General features: G+C 39.2%; 2 protein-coding genes across 11 annotated transcripts in view; one reads left to right on the top strand and one right to left on the bottom strand.

The window, feature by feature from the left end:
• The window catches only part of USP45 (ubiquitin specific peptidase 45), a 68,817-nt gene extending 50,132 nt beyond the window's left edge, over positions 1-18,685 (bottom strand). For 3 of the 10 annotated variants that reach the window (XM_067702484.1, XM_067702494.1, XM_067702495.1), the window contains exons 1-5: positions 14,676-14,783; positions 9,518-9,627; positions 5,934-6,106; positions 5,059-5,162; positions 2,278-2,378 (exon numbers count right to left, since the gene is read on the bottom strand). In XM_067702484.1, coding sequence (XP_067558585.1) covers positions 2,278-2,378; positions 5,059-5,162; positions 5,934-6,106; positions 9,518-9,617 — 478 coding nt within the window. In that variant the 5' untranslated portion in view covers positions 9,618-9,627; positions 14,676-14,783. Of the gene's footprint in view, positions 1-2,277; positions 2,379-5,058; positions 5,163-5,933; positions 6,107-9,517; positions 9,628-12,910; positions 12,955-14,675; positions 14,784-18,552 lie in introns of those variants that run through there. The other 7 variants (XM_067702485.1, XM_067702488.1, XM_067702486.1 and 4 more) reach the window with 7 other exon arrangements.
• On the top strand, positions 18,670-25,646 carry TSTD3 (thiosulfate sulfurtransferase like domain containing 3). Its single transcript, XM_067702498.1, has 4 exons — positions 18,670-18,802; positions 22,078-22,251; positions 22,344-22,503; positions 22,799-25,646. The coding sequence occupies exons 1-4, from the start codon at positions 18,730-18,732 to the stop codon at positions 22,869-22,871; spliced, it is 480 nt and encodes a 159-aa protein (XP_067558599.1). The 5' UTR covers positions 18,670-18,729; the 3' UTR covers positions 22,872-25,646.
• Positions 25,647-26,350: the final 704 nt, after the last annotated feature.

The following is a 26,350-nucleotide window of genomic DNA, read 5'->3' as shown; positions in this document are numbered from 1 at the left end:
TTATGGCCAACAAAACTAATGGGCAGCTTTCAGGAGACAGCATTAAGACCAACCTCTGTTCTATAAGTATTAAATGCCTATAACCACCATATTTTCCAATGAATGAGTGATAAAATTAATCATTTCTTCTGCTGTCCAAGAACCTGAGTTTACCTCCCCTAGTTCCTCCTCCAATGTCTTCATCATTACTGTCTCAGAGCAACAGCTACCAAAAATCATTCTATATTGAGCTACAGAAAATACAGCTGAAAACTATATTTCTATATAATTTTTCAGTTTCTGAGCAGTTCAATTCCTGCTCTAAAGGCATTTCCAAATTACCATGGCCATTTATTTCCATTCACCTAGTTAATCAAAATCCTGAGGTATGTACTTGATTCCTCCTACTTTCCCTCACTCATTACACCTAGTCCACCCACTCTCCACCAGAACCCCTACTCATCTCTCACCCGCCCTACCACAATAACCTCCTTTTACCTCCTTAAGGATCTCCCCACCTCAAATCTTAACCCACAACAGTCTATTCTCCATTTGGTAGTTATCTTTATTTTTAAAAAGATGAAATGACTATTACTCTTCTGCTTAAAACACTTTAATAGCTTCCATTACACTTCCAATAAAATAAAAATTCTTTACCATGGAATTCCTTACAGTATCCTTCATGACCTGCCCACCTACATCTTAACTTTACCACATTCTGCTTTCTCCCAGCAAACCACACTCCAGCCATATTGGCCTTTCTTGATCACTATGACCATGAGATTATTACTTATCACTGCAATCTGTTCTTTTCCTTTGTAGCACTTATCAAAGTTACATATGTGTTATGTTTCTGTCTGTCTCTCCCACTATGCTCTAAACTTCATGAGGGCAACATAAAAACTATTTTTGCTTTACCACTACATATCAAATAAAGCATAAAGCATGGCATGTGGTAGGTACTTAATATTTTTGAATGAAGAAACTCCTTCCCTATATATTCGTAATTTATGTTAATGTGTATTATATACTGCTTATATGTTAGACAACAAAGTACAATATATAATACGTTACTATTGTATAATAAAGGATTTGGCTGTCTTTTGTCCCAGGTTCCTGAGAAGCCCCCTCTAAATCCTTGGATTTCCAGAGTGACAGGAGTGTCTGTTTTACTCATGGTGGGCCCCTCAGACCACACTTGATAGTTTATGTTAACAAAGTATTTTTTTATTCATTGTGGGACCTTAGACAATGTATGCGAATGAGATGACTCAGGATGGGAGCCAGCCATGCCAGAAAGACCAAACGTGTGATTAGAGGGTTGGGATCCTGGAGACTGAGTTACATCATGTGGCCAATGATTCAATCAGCCATGCCTATGCAATGAAACCCTAATAAAAACGCTAGACACCAAAACTCCAGTGAGCTTCCCTGGTTAACAACAGTCTGTGTGTATTGTTACACATCAATGTGCTGAGAAGGTGATGCATCCTGACCCCACAGGAAGAAGACAGAAAAGTTTCATGTTTGGTACCTTCCCAGACCTCACCTTACATGTCTTTTCTTTTGGCCGGTCCTGATTTCTATTTCTTTTTGTTGTTGTTGCTATAATGAAACTGTAATTGTAAGTATAGCACTTTCCAGTGTTTTCTGAGTCATTCTAGCAAATTATTGAATTAAGAGGACAGTGGGAACCCCTGTAGCCAGTTGGTCGGAAATGGGGGGGGGGGCGTCCTGAGAACACCTAGCTTGAGAAAGGTGTCTGAAGTAAGGGCAATCTTTTGGGGGAACCGAGCCCTTAATCTGCAAGGTTAGCCTAATTCCAGGTAGTTAGCGTCAGAACAGTATTCCAATGATATAACAGATATCATTTCATAAATGTGTCAGGGACTATGCAAGTATTTTTACACACATTATTTCTAAATCTTTAGAAAACATCCCTAAGCTTCACAACATTCCCACTTGATAGAATTATCGTACTAATTTTTTACATAAGGAAACTAAGGAGTCAAAGTCACACAGACAGTAGGTAATTTAGGTGGAACCTAAATTCAAATTCAGCATTGTTTGATTCAAAAGCCCACAATCCAGTCACTATCCTCTCCAGCTTCTCATTATTAGTTATGTAAATACAACACAAGATAACACCACAAAACTGCTACCTAAGAATTCATGGCACTCGTACTGAGAGGTCACAGTAAAATCCAAAGTACTCTTTATGAATTTATTATCTCTTTATAAGAATTATAAAGTATCACACTTTAATACAAATTTCTTTAGCAACTGCTATTAACTTACTTGTTTGTGTTTTAGAAACATGTTTCTGGAGAAAATCAACTATCTGAGCCAAAACCTTCTTATTACAATGTGTTGATAATTTTTCATCGCACTCATAACACCTGAAAAAATATACAATGTAAGCAAATATTATGAAAGCATCTTCAATAATTTTGCATATCAGGTAATAAAGTTGGTATTTATCTACTTTTGTCTTTAAGTCATGGGGTAAGGGGGATACATAGGGTGAGGCAAGAGAAATGAGGTAAATAAGTCTACAGAAATAAGCAGGGGACAGTTCATACAGAGCCTTAGCATTCAAATTAGAGTTTTGGTAGTTTATCCTAAGTGTAACGGAGTGCCACGAGAGGCTTAATAAGCAGGCGAGTGATAAGATCCAATTTACATTTTGAAAACATCACTCTGACTCATGTCAGATTGGATGGCATCAGGAATAGAGAGAGATCAGGGCAGATGCAGTGGATCTGGAGAGAAATGAACAGACGTATCTTTTCAGGTAGAAGCAGTTAACGAATTGGATATAAAAGATAAGGAAGAGGAAAGGGAGAAGCTGATGTGGGTATGTCAGTGATTCTCAAACAGGAGCAATTTTGTCCCCCAGGGGACATTTGGCAGAATTGTGAAACATTTTTGGTTGTCACAACTGGGAAAGCTGCTACTGGCACCCAGTGGTTAGAGGCCAGAGCTAATCCTGTCCCCTCACAGGACAGTCCCCCTCACAACAAAGAATTATCAACCCAAATGACAACAGTATTGAGACTGAGAAATCCTGGTCTAGATGAAACAAGATATCCTGTGAGCAGATAGTGTTTAAAGCTGGGTGGTGGATATAGAGGAATTCATTATACCATATGTTTACTTTTGTTAAAAGGTTGAAAAATAAAGTAAGATAAAAAGGGGAAGAAAACAACTGCCAGGCTCCTGGCTTAAATATTCAAGCGATGGAGGTTCCACTTACAGAGACAGGGAAGACTGGATGAGGTGTTTTATTTTGTTTGGAGTTTATTTGTGAAGAGGGGGTTAGAGAAGAGATTTTGAAAAGCACATTCCTTTTCAGAAAACTACCCTCCACTAAGTTTACTCATTAGTGCATATAGTTAATAAAGGTTTCTTCTATCTATTCTCATCTTAATGAGATCCAATGATCAAATAAGAACAGTGTTTGACCATATTGAAAGTGTTTTGTAAATGTAATGCATTATACCAACATGACCTTACATATTCACAATCTTTAAATTTCTATAAATGCATGTGACAAGCCTGAATTTCTTTCTTTGAAAGAGAAGTAATTCTATGGACCCCCAAATGTGACTTAAAATTATTTTCAGTATAATATAAATCTCACAAATCCATCTTACAAAACTCAATAAATTCACCATCCTTGTAGCTCTATATAACTATGAAAGCAAAATTACAATTAAATATAAAATAAATTTTTAAAATAAATTTAAATAAAATTTAAAAAACAATTAAATTAAAACAACCCTAATTGATTACGCTAGGTAAGGCTTTTTTGCTGAAATTAAATCATGATTCATACCATAATCGGGGTCCTAAGAGCTACAACAGACGTTCCAATTCAGATTCACTTGAGATGAACCTATTTTACCAGGTGCCACTCAATTCTCCCACCATTTTTTTCTACTTCAGTGGTCCTCAAACTATGGTCCCAGGCCAGCAGCACTGGCAACACCTGGGAACTTGTTAGAAATGCAATTTCTCAGGCCCCACCCCAGAACTAGTAAATCAGAATCTCTAAGCCTGAGACCCAGCAATCTATTCCAACAAGCCTCCCAGTGATTCTGATACACCCTATCGCTGCAGACCACTGCTCTATTCAGACTACAGAGAAATGTTTATTGACCCGCCACACTGTGGGATCATACCCCTCTCCCTTGGCTCCAATGCTTCATTTACATATTAAGTTCTAGCAATTCTTTCCTCATTCACCCCAATTTTATTACTTGGGGCCAGCAACAAAAACACAACTGAAGCAGGCATCCAACCCTGTGGCTGAATTAAATTATATGATGATGGTCTCTCCTACAAACCAAAATATCCTTATATTAATTCTAGAACCCTGAAATGAAGCACAAAGTTAAAATATTTTTGTCTTAAAACTTGAAAACGCCTGAAAGTTCATCTGAATAACCCTAGGAGTCTATAAATTCATGAGAAAATTTTTGCTGTGAAATATAGGAAAAGCTTTTCAATACAGTGTCCAGTTAAACCACTGAAGCAGTGTGGTATGCTGGTAAGGGACTAAAGAATCAAAAAGACTTGTTTTAGTGCCTGGATCTTTACTTTGTAACCACAAAAAGGTAAATAAATGATACTCAGTGTCCTTACATATTAAATGAGGGAACTGGACTTAGTACCCAACCAGGCTTAAGTAGTAGAATCCCCTGAGAAGTTTTTACAAACTATCTATGCCTAGGCTTTCCTTGTCCCCTGCAGAGAATGGCCAACTGGCTTGACTGACTGAAGTACCTTCCTCCACTAAAACTCTGACATTCTAATTTAGCAAGTTCATTACCAAAAAGTCAACTAGCAACAATTTTTCTTTACTGTACAAAGAAAGTGTTAAAGAAAACTACAGGGATGACTAAATTTTTTACTTAAATTTTATATTCATGGATACTGTTAATTTTCTTAAATGATTCCATAGGTTGTGTTTAGGCTAAAAAGTATAAGCTGGTATATCATCTTTAAATATCATACCTTATAAAACTCAAAGACAGTTTTTATAGTGAACACAAGTACTAAGAAAATCTAACTTACCAAATGATCCATGTGCTCAGACTAATTATAATACAGTGTAACTCTGCTCTCCAGCTCTTGAAGTGCTTCAATGAATGCTGGCTTTCTGAGTTTTTACCACATCCCTAAAGATGAACAGAACACCCTTTGTATGATTTACATACAAGTTTATTTCAAATTAATCAAAACTTAAATCAAACACACTAGAAGTTTTGTTTTGTTTTTAGTTTCAAGCAGGAGGGAAAAGTTTCAGAAAACAATAGGATTCTCATTAAATTCAGTTTTTAATGTTCTTTCCATTGAAGCAAGTAACTTTAAGTGGCCCTACTTCTGGCTTTCTATGTGAGATAATAAAGATGCTTCTTATTCTAAAAAATACATATATACTTTTAATTTTATTTAAAAATTCCTTTATTAAAGATATCAATAGATTCTACAACATTGTAAACCAACTATACTCCAGTTAAAAAAAAAAAAGATACCAATAGCTTCTAAGCTCTTAAGAGAAATTACTTTGCAAAAAAAAAAGAAAGAAAAGACAGAATAATCACTTTTCATAGAGAAAAAAATGAATCCAAAAAGATTTTTAAAAAACCCCAAAACTTGGATCCATTTCCTAAGTAAATACAAATAAGTAAAGGCAGGACCACATATGAGAACTACTGCAAGTGGGCTGGATTCCCTTTCAAAGTATTTATAAACCACACATGATTAATTTCTGAACATACACACATTTTACTTTACCTTAAACATTTCTAAGCTCGGCCTTGGAGAGTTACATCTAAACACAGAATAAATTAATCTTAAGTTCTAAGCATGACCAACAGTCAGAGCTCACAGTAAGATTTAAGGAAAATATTTGAGACAAACTCTCACATAAAAGAGACTTTTCTCACCTGAAAACCACACTTGAGGCACAACCAAACATCAGAAGGAAGTACTGGCTGTCCATCATAGAATTTTCTTTCTTTTAAACATTCCAAGCAAACTGACCACAGATTCTCAACTATTGCTTTTTTCACATGATTCACACTGATAGCATGACTTACATGTTGGCAAGTGAAACCTACTGAATAAGACAAAAATTTGAACACTTTCTTTGCTAAACCAAAGTGATACCATTAGCAAGCAAAAGTCAACAATATTAAAATGCTATAACTAAAAAGCACAGAGATTCAAAAAACAAAAGAACTCAAAAGGATACATACTGCATGATTCCATTTATAAAACATTTGTGAAATAACAAAATTATAGAGTTGGAGAACAGATTAGCAGTTGCCAGGGGCTTTAGATGGGGAGCAGTGGTGGGGCTATGAATAACTAGCACTCAAGATGGTGATACTGTAATCAAGTATCTTGACTGGTGGTTATAGAAAGCTACATATGTAATTAAACTGCATACATATATACACACACACACACACACAAGTGCATGTATATCTGGTGAAACCTGAATAAGCTCTAAGGATTGTACCGATGTCAGTTTCCTGGTTTTGATACTGTGCTATAGAAATACAAGATGTTACATCAGGAGAGACTGGATGAAGGTTGAATGGGACCTCCTTGTATACATGTTGTACCTTCCTGTAAATCTAAGATTAATTCAAAAATTAAAAGTTTAATAAATAAGAAGATTATTTATTGAGCAGCTACTATGTATCAAGCATTTTGAATGTATTTTCTTTCACTAAGATACACAAGTAAAATCTTCTCATGGGCTAGCTCTGCTATGATACTATTTTCACCATTGTTGCGAGAAAGAAAACAGAAGAACAAACAAAGGCATAATTTGCAGGAACAAGAATCCTCAGAATTCTCCTTAATGACTATTCCCAAATAACAAATGATTTTGCATGGTCCTTCATTATCCTTTATAACAGATTCTTACTGTGTGCACTGTGTGGAGACAAATGGCCCAAATGAGTAAATATGTTTTTAATTTATCAAATAACCATATTCTTCTCTCAAGGGTTCAATAACACTTCCATTCCTCCCAAATACCTGAACACTTCAATTTCTAACCCTCAAATATCCCAAACACCAAATCTACAGCTATCTGCCAAAACCAAACAACAAAAGCAGAGGCTGAATACCTTGAAGAGGGAAACAAAAGGAGTATGTACATTTCAACTTTCTCCACTTCCCTTTCTGAATGCAAAGCATTCCTTTTCACCTACTGGTTAACTAGGGACTAGGCATTAGTTCCACTTCATTCTGAAGATAAAGAATGTGATTCCTGACAAATTACTTATAATAAATAGTTTCAACAAAAATAATATGTAAATCTGATAAAAGATTAAAACTTCTAATTTTACACCAAGAGTAAGTTATAAGAATAGACATAAAAGGAGTAATTCTGAAGTCCTATGTTTGAAAAGCAAGGATGCATGCCATTAAAGAAAGGGCTGCTCAGGGCAAGACCGACAAAACTGACCACACAAGTACAGGACCTAGAAATGTTTACCAAATGTCATTGCTTTGAGTTTTTATATTTTAAAATTCTAAGGGAAAAATCATTCCACACACCTTCTATATCATCTCTGGCGTGGGATCTGGCCAGAGTAAAACTTAACCATTCTCTGATTCTACAATTTAGACTTATGAAACTGAAACTTAATGAATTCAGAGATAAGTGAATTCAAGATAAAAAAGCTTCTAGACCCCTAAATTAAATCTATTAGCTTTAAATATCTCAACCATATATACTTTTTATAAGTAAATTCAAAAGTCTGAGGTTTTCCTACAAAAGCTAACCAGTGTTTAAACAGTATTCACTATCTTTTGTGGGGGGAAAATGTGAAAAATATCCTCTACGTTAATAAGTAAATTTCCTCAGTTTTCTGCAATTCATTTAATCATACAATTGTCTAAATTTCATTTGGCAAATAGGTCCTCTAGAGATTCCTAAATAAAAATATAAAAATGTATTAAAGTCTAGAGTTGTTTCACATTAACAAATCAAAAACAATAATCAAAATCTCTATATTTTTTACTTTAAATATTAATAAAAATTTTACAAGGAGTCTTCCAGTTTGCAAATGGTGGCATAAAATTAACACTTCCCCTTTCTCCTCCCCAAAACTACCCAAGGGGAAAAAGAACAGAAAACAAAAATACAGAGTTCATTTTCAGAGAAACCAGGAGACAGCTGAAGCCCCAAGTCACAAATTAAGTGGAAAGCCTCCCACCTCAAAGCAGCAGAGATCAAACAGTGGTGTGCACAGAAGGAAGCAGAGAGAACACTGCAGCAGTAGATTTCACAGAGAACAAGGCATGCTTTGCAGACACAGAACAAAACCTAAATCTCTGTGCTGCAACAACAGTGGCAGGAGCACCCCTATATCCAATTTTGTTTTGAGAAGAATCGAAAAAAGGGGATTTCTCATTCACTAAGTGAAAAGAAAAAAGCAAGCCATAATTGCAGGGGACAGCCTTATCTCTATAGCAGTTGGAAAGAAGAGATAATTTGGATTCTGAAAAAAACCCAGGGCTGCATAATCCTGGTGGCTGGAAAGAAGTAAAGCCTATATGAGCTCAAATTCAACAGTTAGGTCTCAACAGTGCTCTGGCCCTCCTTCTTACACAAATGTTCTAAAACGAACTAGCCCAGGAAAAGCAACCTTACATCAAAGAAAACCAAAGCCACAAATTCTTTGCTAAGATAATATAAGAAAAAGGAAGGAAGGAAAAGGAAAAATGGCAGAGCAATCGCTGCCACGCAATAAAACCACAAAAAAGAAGCAAACACTTTAGGATCAGGTGGCTGAGCAATAGGAAGTGACTAGCAGAGTTTAGGATCAAAAAATAAATAAATAACACCACAAAAACGAATGCAAAATTTAAAAGAGTGTAAGGTGAAAGCAACACTGCTGAACACACAGTAAAAAATAAAAATGAAAACAGCACGCAAAGGGAAAGGGAATAGGAGTTTTAGAAGATTTGAGAAAAAATGATAACTATGGAAGATAGGCAAAAGAGAGTTAACATAAGAATAATAAGAATCCCTGAAGAAACCTTATTAACAGAATAGAACAAATATTTAAAGACATTAATTCAGACTTCCTTCAATACAGCAATCTATCCTGAAACATTATCCAAGTTAAAAACACTTAAAAATGGAAATAATATATTAAAAACCTCTTTTTAAATGGAGAACTGAACTGGTAAGTCAGTAAGGAAAATCCTCAGAAGCTAAAACCCAAGACGTGAGGCTAAAAAGAAAAGCAAGCCAGGAAGCTAGCAGCTCCCCAGGGTCATCTGCCAACCTCACTGGCTTGAGGGCTTGGTTTTCACAGCCAGGAGAAACAAACAACAAGATGCCAGTTCTAAGTCAAATGTAAAATAAACAAAATCTCAATAAAAATGCCCACAGGATCTAGACAAGCTGATTTTAAAGTTCATGCAGAAAACAGTCATTAAAAACATATATTATTATTTCTCTTCTGCAACACTATTCAGGATGCCAGGCATCATAATTTACCAGCAATGTCATCTGAAGAGTCTTCATCATGAGGTATGGTAGGCCTTCTACTTCTTTTGGCTTTCTCAGGTAAAGCTTTGGATGGCTCTTTCACCCGCATCTGTTACTTACTGAAAAGATTGGGGGTAAAAATACACATTAATCCTCAAAATTAAAACTTTATGTATTTTACTTAACGCATATTAAAATGGAAATGACTTCAAGTTTAACGGGCCGAGTAAATTAACAGAGGAGGAAGAAGTGAGCACCAGCTGAAACCAAAGAAATCTTTATTAAACCAATAAACTTTTTTTATACAAAAAGTCAAACTACATTTGACTTTTACCAACGGTTCCCTACATGTATGATGTCCAGGTGAATAAAAAAAACCTGAAGTGTACGCTGCTTCTGGTTCCTGTGCTTCCCTTGCCCTTTCTCTCGTTTCACCAGGTAGAAGACAGGCAGAGCTGCAAGAGCCGTAACGGGCCAGGGGTGGAGGCCTAGTGCCAAGCATAGTAGGGCCGCCCTACCTGCACTGAGCGGCCCTGCACTGGGCGGCCCAGCACTGGACTACTTAAAGAGAAATACATTTCTACCTTTTTAAGCTCTTGCTTTTTTTTTTTTTTTGCGGTACGCGGGCCTCTCACTGCTGTGGCCTATCCCACCGCAGAGCACAGGCTCCGGACGCGCAGGCTCAGCGGCCATGGCTCACGGGCCTAGCCGCTCCGCGGCATGTGGGATCCTCCCGGACTGGGGCACGAACCCGTGTCCCCTGCATCGGAAGGCGGACTCTCAACCACTGCGCCACCAGGGAAGCCCAGCTCTTGCATTTTTTGTGAGTTTTTCCCCCACTTTTTTATTATGAAAAATTTTAGACTTCCAAGAAAGTTACAAGAACAGGATAATGAACACCCATATACTATCTAGATTCCACATCTCAAATATCTTGCCCTATTGGTTTTATCTAAATATCAATGTGTATATAGACATATCTATACATGTATGTATGTTTGTTTGTTTTTGCTGAACTATTTAAAAGTAAGTTGCAGAGAGCACACATCCCTTAAGGCAGGGGTCCCCTCCCCCTGGGCTGCTAACGGTCCACGACGTTTAGGAATCGGGCCACAGAGCAGGAGGTGAGTGGGGGGCAAACGAACAGAGCTTCATCTGCTGCTCCCCCTCGCTCGCATTACCGCCTAAACCATCCCCCTCTTCCCATAGAAAAACTGTCTTCCACGAAACCGGTCCCTGCTGCCAAAAAGGCTGGGGACCACTGCCTTAAGGAGATTCTCCTATACCGTCCTATCATTATCACTTCTAAGAAAATTAACAGTAATTCCTTAATATCATCTCATATCCTATCATATTCTAATTTCTTCAGCTGACCCAAAGTATCATCTGTACTGGTTTTTTGAATAAGGATTTAATCAAGGTTTGCACTTTGTACTGGTTATGTCAGTTAGTATCTTTTAATCTACAACTGTTCTTCCCATAAGAAATGGAGAACTAATACTGTCTTACTTTCCTAAGACACTGGCTTTTTTTAAGAAATCAGGCCAGTATGTGAGTCAAACTGGAGATCTTGTTAAAATGTGGATAGCAAAGTGATTCAGAGACATATATATATATATATATGTATATATATATGTGTGTGTATATATATATATATTCTTTTCCATTATGGTTTATCACAAGGAAAACTTTTTTTTGGCTGCGATGGGTCTTTGTTGCTGCGCGCAGGCTTTCTCTAGTTGTGGCGAGTGGGGGCTACTCTTTGTTGCAGTGTGCGGGTTTCTCATTGCGGTGGCTTCTCTTGTGGAGCACGGGCTCTAAGCATATGGGCTTCAGTAGTTGTGGCACACGGGCTCAGTATTTGTGGCACACTGGCTCTAGAGTGCAGGTTCAGTAGTTGTGGCGCATGGGCTTAGTTGCTCCATGCTCCGCGGCATGTGGGATCTTCCCGGATCAGGGCTCAAATCTGTGTCCCCTGCATCGGCAGGCGGATTCTTAACCACGTGACACCAGGGAAGCTCCTCTAAATATATTTTTAAGAAATCCCTTCTAGCGGGCTTCCCTGGTGGCGCAGTGGTTGAGAGTCCGCCTGCCGATGCAGGGGACACAGGTTCGTGCCCCGGTCCGGGAAGATCCCACATGCCGCGGAGTGGCTGGGCCCGTGAGCCATGGCCGCTGAGCCTGCGCGTCCGGAGCCTGTGCTCCGCAACGGGAGAGGCCACAACAGTGAGAGGCCCGCGTACCGCAAAAAAAAAAAAAAAAAGAAATCCCTTCTATTTCTTAAAAACTCAAAGTTAATTCTAAAGATTTTAGATACAAGTTAATGCATTTTTTAAAACCACTATATCCTAAATCCTACCTAATACCATGCTACTCCATGGCTAAGCTATACTGTAATTTTTGTGGTTGTTTATTTGCTTTCATTGATCAAGGTGGAAGAATCTTTCAATTCAATAACAAATTCTGAATCCTGATTTAGTCATACTATGTTCCACATAAGGAAGCTTTTGAGTTTACTATTTTAAGAGCCATTTCCTTAAGTCCAAGGATCATCACTATTGAACAAGGCTGCAATAAATTAAGGCCTTAGGGGTTACAGAGATGCAGAAGGTCTCCAAGTTCCTTGACCACTTCATTTCTGACTGCCTTCACCCTCCAGACTGCCACATCCACTTATCCCTACAGTTCCACCTTGCAAAATCACTAATTCAAGTATTCTGTTCTCTGATCACAACTTCAAGTTTTGCCGGCTTGCTTCCATCAGCCACTCCAATACTCCTTTAGTGCCCAGGCTGACAAGAGGCTGCATCTCAACAAGTGCTTCCATGCTCACTGTAGCAGGGAAGGGAGAAAGGGAAGTGGCAAATCGAGTGCTGGTTCTTAAAGTTTCACTTGCAAGTGTATTTCACTGGCCAAAGCAAGTCATATGGCCACACTTAGCTTCAAACAGACAAAAGGGGGAGGGGCACGGGGGGTAGTGTACAAAGAGTACAACCTTAACATGTACCCAGAAAGAACAGAATATGTGTGCACAGCCTTAATGACTTACCACACCACCCCTCTAACAGAACCCCAATCCTAGACAAATCCAATTAACCACTTTCTCCATGAATGCATCCAATCAGGCTGGAGAAAGTCTTGTAAGAAAGGAGATTGGGTCCACTAAATTCATAATCATGACCACAAACGGATCAAGACACCCCATTATCTACTACACCTTCTGGCCAACTCACTTATATACTCCTCACACAGCCTTCTGAAATCTTTTTCACTCTCCCAAACCTCCAACTCCTCCTCTCCCTACTCCTCCAAATTATCATCTGGTCTTCTACTTGATTGAGAGAAAAGAGATGTAATCAAATAGCAAATCGGATCTTTCTACCCCCCAATTTACAAACTTACCTCCAACTCTTTTAACTTGATGTCTTGGAAAGAGATAGGCGTAACTAAGAGAATCCAAGAAAAATGGCCCATGAGAAATTGGTCATATTTTTACACCCCCTGCACAGGTAAACTCTTGATAAAGATGAGCATTAACACATAGCTAATACTGGCAGAATAACCAAAAGAACCAGGTAGCTGACCTAGAATCTATAAAACACCTATGCCTTTTTTCAAAAACACTGACTCATACTTAACTTGGCAATGTAGAGTCAATTTCCAGTGATTTTTCTGACACATGTACATGTCTAAACATACAGAGCCATTTTGGATGGTAACCCACTATTTAGCAGTGACTTATCTGTATAGCTTTCTTCTTCAATTCCCCATTCAGGCAAAAAGAGACAAAATTAAAGTCCAATTATTGGAGCTTCAAATACTGTCTATCATCAATATTGTGTTTGGGGAGTTCCGAGACCACCCTCTCATTTGGAGATTTACTATAAGGACTCACAAAACCCAGCATATAGTTGTATTCATGGCTAACGCTTATGACAGCAATGTAGTATGGACGTACAGCTTGATCATAATGAAAAAGACACAGGTGAAGTCTAGAGGAATCCAAGTGCAGGTTTCCTTATCGTTCTCTCCCTCCCAAGAGGGGTCACCACACTCTTCCCCCAATAAGTAAAATCCAGTAATGTCTATGAAACGTTTCTGCTCAGGGAAGCCCATTACAGACTCACTGGTGCAGATTTTTAGGGGGCTAGAAACTTCTGCATAAACCGTACCCTACAACATAAAACATGTTGTTCCCAGATGCCAAGCAAGCGCTAACCTTTCTAAGGACAGCAGTCTCAGGCACGCTATGTTAAGTGTTTTCAGCACAAATAAATTCTGGCCATTTTTCTCACGTGGTTTCCCAAACAAAACTTTCGTTTTCAACTTCCGCGTTTACCCACACCTGTCTTTTCTTTAATGTAGGATGTGCAACTGTTTACAAATGTTTAATTTTTTTAAAAGGCCGTGCATACAAAAGCCCATATTCTCAAAAAAGAAAAAAATCTCTTTTTCCCTACCCTTGGGCGATTATTTTCGGCGTGGATGCCGGGGAAAGGAAGAAAGAGACAAAACTCTCTTTTTAGAAGCTCAAAAAGATGACCAGCACTTACATACTTTTTTGTGCATCGCACTCGGTTCTCAGCACTGAAGAGATACTAACCCACTTCATCCTCCCAACCACCAACCACCTTATGAGATAGGTTACTATTATTTCTCCCATTTTATACTTGAAACTGAGACACACAGTAGTTAGGTGACTTGCAGAAGCCAGGAGCCAGTAAGCTGTGGATGGAGATTTGGACCCAGGCAGTCCATCTCCAGGGTTCCTAATACTACACGATGCTGCCAGACACCCGCGGTAAGACTCGTCCTCTGGTCTCTAACAAAAACATCCCAAGTTTCTGAAGAGAAAATGCGCCGTGAGGATGAGCGCGGAAAGGAGGCCAGAAGGGTGCTGGGTCGTCGCGACCCTGGTCAAGGTGAGGCGGCTCCTCTCCCGCCCCACCTCGCCGGCTCCTCCCGCCGCAGCCCGGACACCCGGCCAGCCCGGCCACGCTCACGCGGCCCTCGGTGATCGCCTGGAGCCCCCAAGGATCGGGAAGGCGAGGGAACGTGGGAGGGGCGGGGGGCGTTCTTTCCCAGGCCAGTCAAGCCACAAGGGCCCGGGGTTGTGGAAACGAAGACGGAGAAACTGCGGCGACCCCAGCACCGAGCCCCAACTCACCCTGCCAGGCCCGGCGGCCGCCTCTACAATCGGAAGAGACTGCGCCTGCACGTCCGCCCCTCCCGCTGGCAGGGGCGGGGCCTCGTGTGCCCGCCCCCACGTTCGGTGGGTGGGCGGTTGGGGCCGCCCCTCGCGTGGCCGCGCACCCGGAGTTGGGCGTGGACGGGGAGGGGCCGACTCGCGTCGCGCCTGCGTCCTGTAAGTTTGCAGGTCTAGGTAGGCCCCGGCTAATCTTAGAAAAATGTTAAGTGGACTGTTAATTGGATCCTGATAGTGGCCTGGAGTTCGCGCAGCTGAGGTGTTCTTGGAGTCAGGATTAAGTCCCACTTGTTGCTGGACAGCGTGCCCGGACAGCCTCCGACTTCTCGCCGTCACATTCTTCTGTGCAATAAAATCACATCAGACATCATATATTTTCTTGTTTTTTCTCATTATTGTTGTCTTACCTGTCGTTCTCACTTTTTTAAAAAATTTTTTAAATTTATTTTTATTTATTTATTTTTGGCTGCATTGGGTCTTCATTGCTGCGCTCCGGCTTTCTCTAGTTGTGGCGAGTGGGGACTACTCTTCCTTGTGGTGCACGGGCTTCTCATGGCGGTGGCTTCTCTTGTTGCGGAGCTCGGGCTCTAGAGCACAGGCTCAGTAGTTGTGGCACACGGGCTTAGTTGTTCCCCGTCATGTGGGATCTTCCCGGACCAGGGCTTGAGCCTGTGTCCCCTGCATTGGCAGGTGGATTCGTAACCACTGCACCACCAGGGAATTCCTTCACTTCTTTATTAGAAAATTTCCTGACCTATACCTAGACCTCTTCGAAGCTCGATTACCCATTAAACTGGTTTGCACTTTGCATATGTTTAGTAAAAGTAATTGGTTGAAAAATACTTTGTTTGAATGATATTGCAGACATCAACACTAGTTACAGATAAATTCTACGATTCTTGTAATCTTTCACAATTCTTCAGCCAGGGGACAGGTGTGGCCTTATGGAAAGAGCCTTGGATTCCTATTTGATGGATTCTTCAAAGGAAGGAAATTATTTTTAAATGGTACCTAGTAAGTATATTTTTAGTGCTATTGCAAAGACATTATGACAAAACATCAAATAGAAATATAAATGTGCTTAAGGTCAGCTCTGTATACATTTCAAATAATGTTAAGTATCTTAATTTTACCGTCATTGTTCTGTCTGAAAATGTATGGAATACTTTGCTAAGCTATAGGCTATACATATATTAAGTTTTATCGTGTATTTTAAAAGATACATTCTTTATTATAAAAGTAATACATGAAAGTTTCACATAAAGTTCCTCACCTTTTCCTCCTTCCCTCATTCCCATTTGCTTTCCTCAGAGGTAACATTTCCTCTTCTCTATTTTCTGTTTCTTGTGTATAGTTTCAGGAATTGTCTTTGCACATACAATATGCCTTTGTACTACATTTTTATATGATTACCATTTGTTAAAAGAGAACACAGGTTAAATTACGGTCTATTTTCTATTCTACAACTTGATTTTTTTTCACTTGATCGTATATCTTGGACATATCTCCACACCAGCCTCATTCTTTTTACTTGTTGCTTAGAACTCCAGTGAATGGATGTATCATTTTTTCCCAATCAGTCCCCTGTTAATGTACATTTATCTTTGCCTACTTGTGCAGATATTTTCAGTAGATAAACTATTGGCGGTGAAAATGCTGAGTCAACAGATGCTCAAGGGCTTCCCTGGTTGCACAGTGATTAAGAATCCGCCTGCCAATGCAGGGAACACGGGTTCGAGCCCTGGTCCGGGAAGATCCCACATGCCGCGGAGCAACTAAGCCCGTGCGCCACAACTACTGAGCCTGTGCTCTAGAGCCCGCGAGCCACAACTACTAAGCCCGCGTGCCTAGAGCCCGTGCTCTGCAACAAGAGAAGCCAACACAATGAGAAGCCCACGCACCCCAACGAACAGTAGCCCCCACTCGCCACAACTAGAGAAAGCCCGTGCGCAGCAACAAAGACCCAACACAGCCAAAAATAAATAAATTAAATAAATAAATTTTAAAAAAAAATGTTCAAGTTTTGATAAACTTTTGGAAAAAACGTTGCATGAAAGGCAATACATTTCCTAATTCTTCATTTGATTTGTCTAAAATCTGCGGGCTTGATGTGGATTTAGAAAGAAATGGGAAAAATTCCAAGTCACTTAAAAATCCTCTCCTTTCCAATTGTCTTTCACTTGCATTGTGGTGAAAAATAAAATGAGTTGTTTGAGAATTAATGACTCATATCAACTCATCACTAGTAGACCTTTCCCAGAAAACATTACATTATTTCTCTGCCTTTCATTCCACTTCAAGCCTTACTTCCCTTGGTCACACTGACTCTGAAGGAAGAACTTGGACATTTGTCCAAGGAGCAATGATCAGTACTCCTGTTTGACAAGATCTTTCTGCTCTAAGCCCTCTTTAATAAACCAAGTTTGGCACTGTGCTAGTTATAGGAGGACACATTCATCTTTTCAGAAAAAGAAATCCTACAGAAAAATATTTCTCAAATAATCAGTCATGAACACTTGAAAAGAATTGTTTAGTAATATGTGCTCTTGCAAAAGTGTAAATTAGATTAAATGTGATTCATTGAGGCCAAGTACATTGTTTCCATATCTGTGTCCATACTACCTGTGGTTTATGATGTGGATGCCACAGAGAGTACATGAATCTACAATATTTAGTGACATCTTAGTTCAAAGTCAATCCACAAAGTAGATTACACAGAGACTATGGTTACTTCAAATGACTTGGAAAACATAACTGTAAATGTTGTCATTGGTGTAGAAATCTGAAGTCATTTTATTATTAAATTATTGAAAGCTGAATAATTTAAAAGTGCATGCTTAATGAAATTATTCCTTGAACACATACTTTAATAATGCCATTTGGAAACTAATTTTAAAAAATTTCACTGTGAATCCATTTGCAGTTAAATATGGCTTTCATTATCCTTGGGAACCAAATTGAGAATAAATTAAAAATAAGGTAATGAACCAAGTTGAGAATAAAGTAAAAACAAGGTAATAAGAAACTTTATATGCTGTAGGCTGAATATGCTCCCTCCACAACCACACACCAAGGTGTTCTAATTCCTGGAACCTATGAATATGTTACCTTACATGGCAAAAGGATTTTGTGCATATGATTAAATCAGGATTATCCCGGTGGTCCCAGTGTAATCACAAAGGTCCTTATGAAAGGGAGGCAGAAGGGTGAGAGGAAGAGAAGAGGATGTGACAGCACAAGCAGAGGTCGGAATTAGAGATCTGAAGATGCCAAACTGTTGGCTTTGAAGATGGGGAAATGGACCAATAGCCAAGGAATGCAGGCAGCCTCTCCTAGATGGAAAAGTTTAAGTACAGAAATTCTCCCCTACAGCCTTCAGAAGGAACACAGGCTTGCTGACACCTTAATTTTAGCCTAGTGACTTCTGACCTTCAAAACTGTACGTAATAAATTTGTGTTGTTTTAAGTCAATAAGTTTGTGGTATAGTAGCAATTGGAAACGAACACATTTTATAAATTAGTTGGACCTGACTCTGAGTTATCATCAAATATACTCAAATATCATCATGTTGTGGGGAAAAGATGACAGCATGAGATTAATACTGACATCAGTTGAACCAGCTATGGGAGTGAAGAGCAATTCTTAGAAAAGTGCACATGTGCTTTGCTTTAATTCAATGCATGAGAATCCTGTTATGAAGTAAATTGGAGAAATTTATTTACTTTATATATTTAAATACTATCTTTGTTATATTCTCTTTCCACTTTTAAACTTTGTCTCTCCTTAAAAAGATAATAATCATAAACAAAAAAGCAAACCCAACCCTTAGTTTCTTACCAGGCAGTTTTACAGCAGGGCACGTTTCCGTCCGCGATTACTCCTAGTGGCACTACCCGGTTCGGCCGGAGCCTGGCTGGAGGGCGCTCGAGAGCCCGGCGCGGTTCGCCGGGCGGCGGGAGGAGGAGGAGGACCAGGAGGAGGAAGTGGTTAGTAGCCCCGAGGCTCGATCCGGAGATGAGGCTGCTGCAACTATTGCACTTGAGTGGGCGCCTGGCGATCCTCGGGTCCGCAGAGACTGCGCTCTGGGGTGAGCTCGGGGTTCCCGGGGAAAGGGAGAACGCCTAACCTCGGGCCCCTGAGAAGGGATGGCGTTGGTGAGGGGGATCGCTTCTTTTTTAAAGGCTTCCAGTTAAAAGTCAGACCCAGGGCTTCCCTGGTGGCGCAGTGGTTGAGAGTGCGCCTGCCGATTCAGGGGACACGGGTTTGTGCCCCGGTCTGGGAAGATCCCACATGCCGCGGAGCGGCTGGGCCCGTGAGCCATGGCCGCTGAGCCTGTGCTCCGCAGCGGGAGAGGCCACAGCAGTGAGAGGCCCGCGTACCGCAAAAAAAAAAAAAAAAAAAAAGTCAGACCCAGTACACTTGGCACCTGGAATGTAACACCCACTTGCAGTTCTTGTTCCTTCAGATTCCGGGCTACTGGGGTTGCTCTCGGGGTACGCACGGAGAGGGAGAGGGGCAAACGTTGCTCCAGGGAGCTCGCGTGGGAAGGCAGTTATAAATGTATGGGTGCTTGACTGAGCAATGAAGGTCAGTTCGCGACTCAGAGAAGTGAGCTCAGTGGCCAGTTCCTGCCGGGGAGAGTTGCAATGAGGAGCCCAGTCTTGCGAGTTATACTTGTGACCCACTAGAGGGCAGCACTCATGGGCTTATGAAACCTACGGTTGCCACGTTAGGGCTGTAATAGTACCACCCCTAATTTTACAGCTGGCGACACAGAAGCCAGAGAAGCGAAGGTGGTCAGTGGAGGAGGTGGGTCTAGAACCCAGAGCAGGCCTCCAGTCCCTTCTCTTTGCTTTACGTGCTGCCTCTCCTTTAGCAACAACCTTTGTGGATAAAGATACAGGGGCCCCAGCGTAACATTTTCTCCCCGCCCCGCCCCGCCCCAGTTATTCCATTTTAACTCTTGGTACAGCCTCTGTAGTTGAAGAGGTGTCATTCCTGCAAATTCTGTTATTTGGTTTTACCTTTAATCAGCATATCATTTATTGAGCTCCTAATCTGCCAGACGTCCTGCTGGGGATACAGTTTACTTCACCATTTTGGGGTTAGACACACACAAACCATCACCACACACAGCCCAGTCGAATGAGACTGCAATGGAAAGGACTGAGTTGGAGAAGGTGTTAGAGAAAAGGTGCCTGTTTCATTTAAAAAATTCTACTTGTAATACATGATTATATTCTCATTATATTAAAACAAACAATAAAGCACAGCATGAGTCCCCTTTATGCACTCTCCCCAGATATGAGTATACATAAATATATGTACACATGAAAATACTATGTGTGTTAATATATATAATAGATTAGTATATATATGGATATCTATAGTATCTATCTCTCTGTATATATACTATACACCATAGATATATATATATACTATATACTATAGATATCTATATATAATGTGAGCTACACTGTGCTTGCTTTTCTGTAATTTTTTTTCTCACCTAGGTATTCAGAAGCTTTCTATGGCAGCACATATAACTCTTTTAACCACTGCATATATCCCCTACTATGAATTACCACAGTTTATTTAACTAGTCCCTTATTGATGGATATTTTGGTTTCCAAGTTTTTTGCTATTATAAAAAGTTCTCAATAATTATCATTGTACATGCTTCTTTGTGCATATGTACAAGTATTTTACAAGAATAGATACCTAGAAGTGGAATTGTTGTATCAAAGGGGAGGTGACAAGTGACATTTAACAGGGTCATAAAAGAGACTTAGAGTATGAGACTTAGACTTAGAGAAATGTATTCCCTTCAGAGGGAACAATGTCCATAAATCATGAAGGAAATGTGAAAATAGATATTTATTGTGCACTGTATAGAGTATTTAAACCTCACAGCAACTCTAAAAGGTTAAATAATATTATTCGATTTTACAAATAAGAAGCTAAGTACCAGAGAGTTTAAGTAATCTGCCCAGGGTCACAGAGCCAAGTGGGCAAGCCAGGATTTGAACCTAGGTTTATCTGACTCTAAAATTCCTGCTCTTTCCACTATAAAAATGAGATTAGAGCACATGTATACTTTTTATGTTGCTGGAGGGTAGGATAATTGGGGCAGAGAAGCAATGAGGAGGAGGTTTGGTAAGTTATATTGGTAAGGGGTGGGGGGGGTTGAAGGACATTATAGAACGTACTAAGAAGCTTGGACTGTGAATCCTGTAATGTAGGCTGTAGGGAGTAACCAGGTGAGGTTGGATCTACCAGTGTGGAAACAGCAAAATTGGAGTTTATTCAAAGTTTAAGCTCAAAAAGTGAAAATTAGGTATAGCGTGTATTACTCTTGAAAATCCCTCAAGAGAACCACACATCATCTCTCAGTGTTTCCAACAGCCAGTTTTTCTTCACTGTAGGAGCAGTCCACTGTTTCTTTGGTTGAGCATCAGATGAAGTGGTTAATTTACAAGTGGAAGCCATGTTGTACAAAAACACACACACACTATAGCTTTAAATAATTAGTGTGGAGTACAGACTCATACCGTGAGAGGCTTGGGGGAACTGAGACTCATCAAGGGACCATGCTTGGGACTTCCCTGGTGGTCCAGTGGCTAAGACTCCGCGCTCCCAACGCAGGGGGCCTGGGTTTGATCCCTGGTCAGGGAACTAGATCCCACATACCGCAACTAAAGATCCCGCATGCTGTAACAAAGATCCCACGTGCCACAACTAAAAAAAGATTCTGCATGCCACAGTGAAGATCCCGCAGGTGGCAATGAAGATCCCGCCTGCCACAACTAAGACCCGGTGCAGCCAAATAAATAAATAATTTTTTTTTTTTTAAAGGGACCATGCTTGCTTCAGGCTTTTGCTTACCAAGTGGAAAGGCAGGAAATCCAGTCTTACTGATTACTCTTCCTGTTCTCCACACCTCCCCCCCGCCCCACTCCTTGCTGAATTAGAGAAAGTTAAACGTCGGTTTAATATGACTCTACTATACAGGAAAAACTTAGATTAGGGTAAGATTTACAAACTATTTGCAAAATTCAGTTACCAAATTTTGAATGTGTATTTATAAACTCTCCCTCCAATTAAAGGGCTTGGAGAGAGTAGAATATTGGAGGTGGCCCAAGACCAGCCATAAGTATGCAGGGCAGGAGGATAGGGCTGCATCTTATACTGTTCAGTCAGGCTGTATGCAAAATATATACATTGATTATACAGTTTAGTAAGGTCAAAAGATCAATATGGTTAGCTGACCGGCACAATGGGGAAAATTCCTTTGACCTACTCTTTCCAGATATTAATAGAGATGTCATTTTGAAAGTACCTAAATTATTTTATTCTTTCCAGGTTTGAAGTCACTAAAAGGAAGCTGCAACAATTTTTGTACTGCTATTTGTAAAGATGTCACTTATATGGAACTTAAAAACCTCTTGAAGTCCAAAAAAATTATGTTAATTGATGTTAGAGAACCATGGGAAATTCTTGAGTATGGAAAAATCCCCGGGTCTGTCAATATACCATGTAAGTGACATGTGTCTTAACTGATTCATTAGAAATATATATCCAGTAACTGTATCTAAAATTTAATCAAAATTCGTAACATTTTCTTTCAGTGGATAACGTAGATGAAGCTCTACAGATGAACCCAAAAGACTTCAAAGAGAAGTACAATGAAGTAAAGCCATCCAAATCTGACAGTCTAGTGTTTTCTTGTTTAGCTGGAGTGAGAAGCAAGAAAGCTATGGACACAGCAATATCTCTGGGCTTTAACAGGTGTGTAGATGAAGGATAAAAATGGGTTTAAGAGTATGTATTGCAGTATTTCATGGGTATATTTTTATTGGCCTACTGAAGAATTTCTTATAATTACTATGTTAGCAATGGCAGGATAGACTCTTATAGACTGAGTCTCTACTTTTCATCCTACAATCTTTCAAATAGGCTCAAAGTCTAAATAGTATGGTGAGAAGCCATTGCATCTCTAAATCTCTAAATTTCTTATCTCTAAAGTTCCTGTGAACCTTGTGCTGTAAAGCAGGAGAACTAATTATTTGATGTATGTTTTTAGTGCTCAACACTATGCTGGAGGATGGAAGGAATGGGCAACCTATGAATTTTCGGAGAAGAAACAAGGAAATTGAAGTTTGGCATACAAGCAGGCCCTTTCCTTGTGTACGTGCAGCCTAGGATAGTGGAATAAGCAAAAGAATCAAAATGTAGCCCTGGAACCACTGGTTAATGGGAAGGGGACTTTGTGTAAGTCAATTATTTGTTGAATCTTTTTCTCACCTATAAATTGGGAATACCACTTCCCCCTGCCTACTTCCAAAGGCTAATGAGGCTTGCTATAATGTATGTGACTTGCCATGGAAACATAAGGGTTGGGATTCTAAAAATTAATTTTTAAATAGTTTAGTATAGTTCAATAGTATTCCAAAAGACCTGGTTACTTGTATTACCTAATCATAATGTGTGACCACTTCTGTTAATATAGTGCCTATACTCTTCAAAGAGGCTATGAACTAGACCAGTCAATTAAGACTTAACCTTAAAACACCAAGAATCTGGGGTGCAGAAAAGTAGGTGAAATATGAACAATGAAAATACAACATTAGCAATATCCAAAGACTTATGGCACTGTGACCAGCATGGTAGTGATATAATTTGCAGTTTAAAAAAGTAATATGACCTATGGGGAAAGTAATCAGAACAGTGGTTGCTTCTGTTGAAGGAAGGAAATTAACAGGAAAATCAAGGAGGAAAATTTCTAGGGTGATGGAAGTGCTCTATATCTTGATTGAGGTGTTGGTACTTAGGTATATACATTTACCAAAACTCATTGAACACTTTAAAACTATACGTTATCTGTAATTACATCTCAATTAAAAATAATGAAAATAGAAGAAAAGTTTAAATGCGGATGACTCCCACTAGCATAAGTATATTTCTTTGGAATGTTAAGTCCTACACTTGTTAGTACACTAGTGCACTGGTGAGTGGTAAAACAAATTTGTGCTTTCTTCCATTCATGTCTCTTCAGACCCATCTGTTTTTACTCTCATTTATACAGTCATTCAGAACATGTAAGGCCTGGCAAGTAAACTATAAGGACTTGGTTTTGTCCTAAATGACTTAAGCCATTGGAGAATCTGTGGTAGGTATGTGATATTATCACCTTGAACTTCTATTTCTGATATGTCAGTCTAGTTTCTAGCAAACTCCCTACAAGAACTAGAAAAGCTGGAAAATACACATAATACAGACACAGACACAGACACACACACACACACACACACACACACACACACACACACACACTTTTCAATGTTGGTTCATCCTCTACAGCTTTCCTTCTCCCAGGATCATGACTCTTCAAATCCTCGCTGTCTTTGTAATTCTTTCATGCCTTTAAACAAATTTTATTTATATATTTATATAAACAAATATTACTATGGCATATATATTAAGGAAGTGAGGATCTGAAGAGCCACAAGCTCACAGAGAAGAAAAGCTATAGACAGTGAACCACCATTGAAGTACTGGGCCCAACCAGGAACAGGTAAATACACCAGGGTATAGAGTCTGGGGAAACACACCAGGCTTTTCCAGAAAGACAAAAAATATTCTAAAAGAAAGAAAATACTAAAGAACACAACATTATCTATGTATATGTAATATATACTGAATATGAGTTTAACAAAAATTATGCAATTAAATTGGGAGGATGATGGGAGTCTAAGTCCCAGGGTAGAACAAGTTTGGGGGCGGGGAGGGGGTGGGAGCTGGAAGTGGAGAGCAGGTGTGTGAGAAAGTAAAATCTTCATCTTCCAGAGTAGGAAGTTAAGAGATAATATTTACAAGTAAAAAAAAAAAAAAAAAAAGCAAAAGCAAAAAAAAGGAAACTGGAGGGTAAGCAGAAGAGGAGTACAGTAAAGTGTTTAAGAGCCTGGGACCTGCAGCCCAGATGCCCAGGTTTTAATAAGATTCTAATCCAAGCTCTTGTCACTTACTTGTGACTGGGTAAGTTACTTAACCTTCTGTTCCTGAGTTTCCTCATCTCTGAAATGACTGTTCTGAGAATTAAATGACTTCATAATGTAGAGAGCTTGGAATATACTTGTCACATAATAAGTGCTCAATAAATGCTATAATTATAAGCTTGTTACTTGGAAGTGTGGAAGTAACACAACAGCAGAGAAATGACTAATAGTTGCTCTGGGGAGCAGGAATAAGAAGCAGGGAAAATGGGACTGGGACCTAACATCTCCCTTATGTCTTATAGCAACACTGTCCAAAAGAATTATCATGCAAGCCAGTATGTGATTTTTAGGTTTCTTACACTTAAGTAAAATAGGTGAAATTAATTTGAATAGTGTTTTATTTAGTCCTATGTATCTAAAAAATCATCATTTAAAACATGTAATCAATATAAACAAATTAGATATTTTACATTCTTTTGTTTTGTACCAAGTATTGAAATCCAGTGTGTGTTTTTACATTTATAGCACATTTCAATTCAGACTAGCCACATTTTTAGTGTTCCATAGCCACGTGTGGCTAGTGGCTATCTCACTGGACAGTGCAGCCTGTGGTAATATTTGATGTTTAGAAAGAACACACATCATCAATGGCTGCTAAATCACAGAAAGAGACAACCAGCCATTATATGCCTCCTGATAGGAGATACTTTATACAGTAGTCTATAATGGAAAAAAAAAATTTGAGCCTGAACCTGATCAAGCTTTTGCATTCAATTACCAATTTATAGAAATACAGAGAAGAAAAGAACATGTTAAGTAGCACCTCAAGGATACACGCAGCAAAATACATATGGTGGGAAATTCTTAGTGGACAAGCAAACCAAAATGGGGAATTTTTTAAATGAAATAAGGGAGAAATCCATGAATTTTAAAAGATTTATCAATGAATTGCATGTGTGGTCTTTATTTAGATCCTACGTAGAATTATTTAATAACATTTATGATATTGAGATAACTGAAAATGTAAACACTGGATATTTGATATTACAAAATTATTTTGACTAACTCTTTTGGGTACAGTAAGACTTCTATTGGGTTTTTTGGGGGTTTTGTTTTGTTTTGTTTTTTAAAGAGCCATTATCTCTTAGGATTACATACTGAAATAATTATGGACAAAATGATATCTTGTATTTGCTTCAAAATAATATGCATGTTGGAGGAAGTGGTGGGAGTTTAGATGAAATTGGCCATGTGTCGATAATTGTTAAAGTTGAGTGACAGGTATATGGAGGTTCATTACAATATTTTATCTACTCTTGTATATGTTGTGTTGAATTTTCTACTTAAATAAGAGGTTGAAAATAAAACTACTAGGCATATGTATTTTCAAAATAAAATTTTTTTAGAAATATAGGTAAGCTTAAAGGAAAAATTAGGGTGAAGTCAATGATTATAATATATAATCACTCTGCCCTTCCAACCCAAGCCCAATCTTAATTCCTTCAGACCTGAGGAGAGCTTTTTTTTCTTATTTCATAAGCCTAGGAGACCTACTTCTGTCATTGGTACTGACTTTATAATCTCTCTTTCCAGCTTATGTGATACTATCCACAAGGAAGCAGAACTGTAAAAGTCTGGTT

Source organism: Pseudorca crassidens, chromosome 13 (assembly GCF_039906515.1).
Source record: "Pseudorca crassidens isolate mPseCra1 chromosome 13, mPseCra1.hap1, whole genome shotgun sequence".
NCBI lineage: Eukaryota > Metazoa > Chordata > Mammalia > Artiodactyla > Delphinidae > Pseudorca > Pseudorca crassidens.
Note: the sequence above shows the minus strand (reverse complement) of the source record. Positions and strands in the feature narration are given on the sequence as shown.

Excerpts from the sequence above, each read along its gene's own strand:
- TSTD3 (XM_067702498.1), top strand. The coding sequence starts at position 18,730 with ATGAGGCTGCTGCAACTATTGCACTTGAGTGGGCGCCTGGCGATCCTC. Across the intron at positions 18,803-22,077 it reads CGCAGAGACTGCGCTCTGGG|GTTTGAAGTCACTAAAAGGA; the intron begins GTGAGCTCGGGG and ends TATTCTTTCCAG. Across the intron at positions 22,252-22,343 it reads CGGGTCTGTCAATATACCAT|TGGATAACGTAGATGAAGCT; the intron begins GTAAGTGACATG and ends ATTTTCTTTCAG.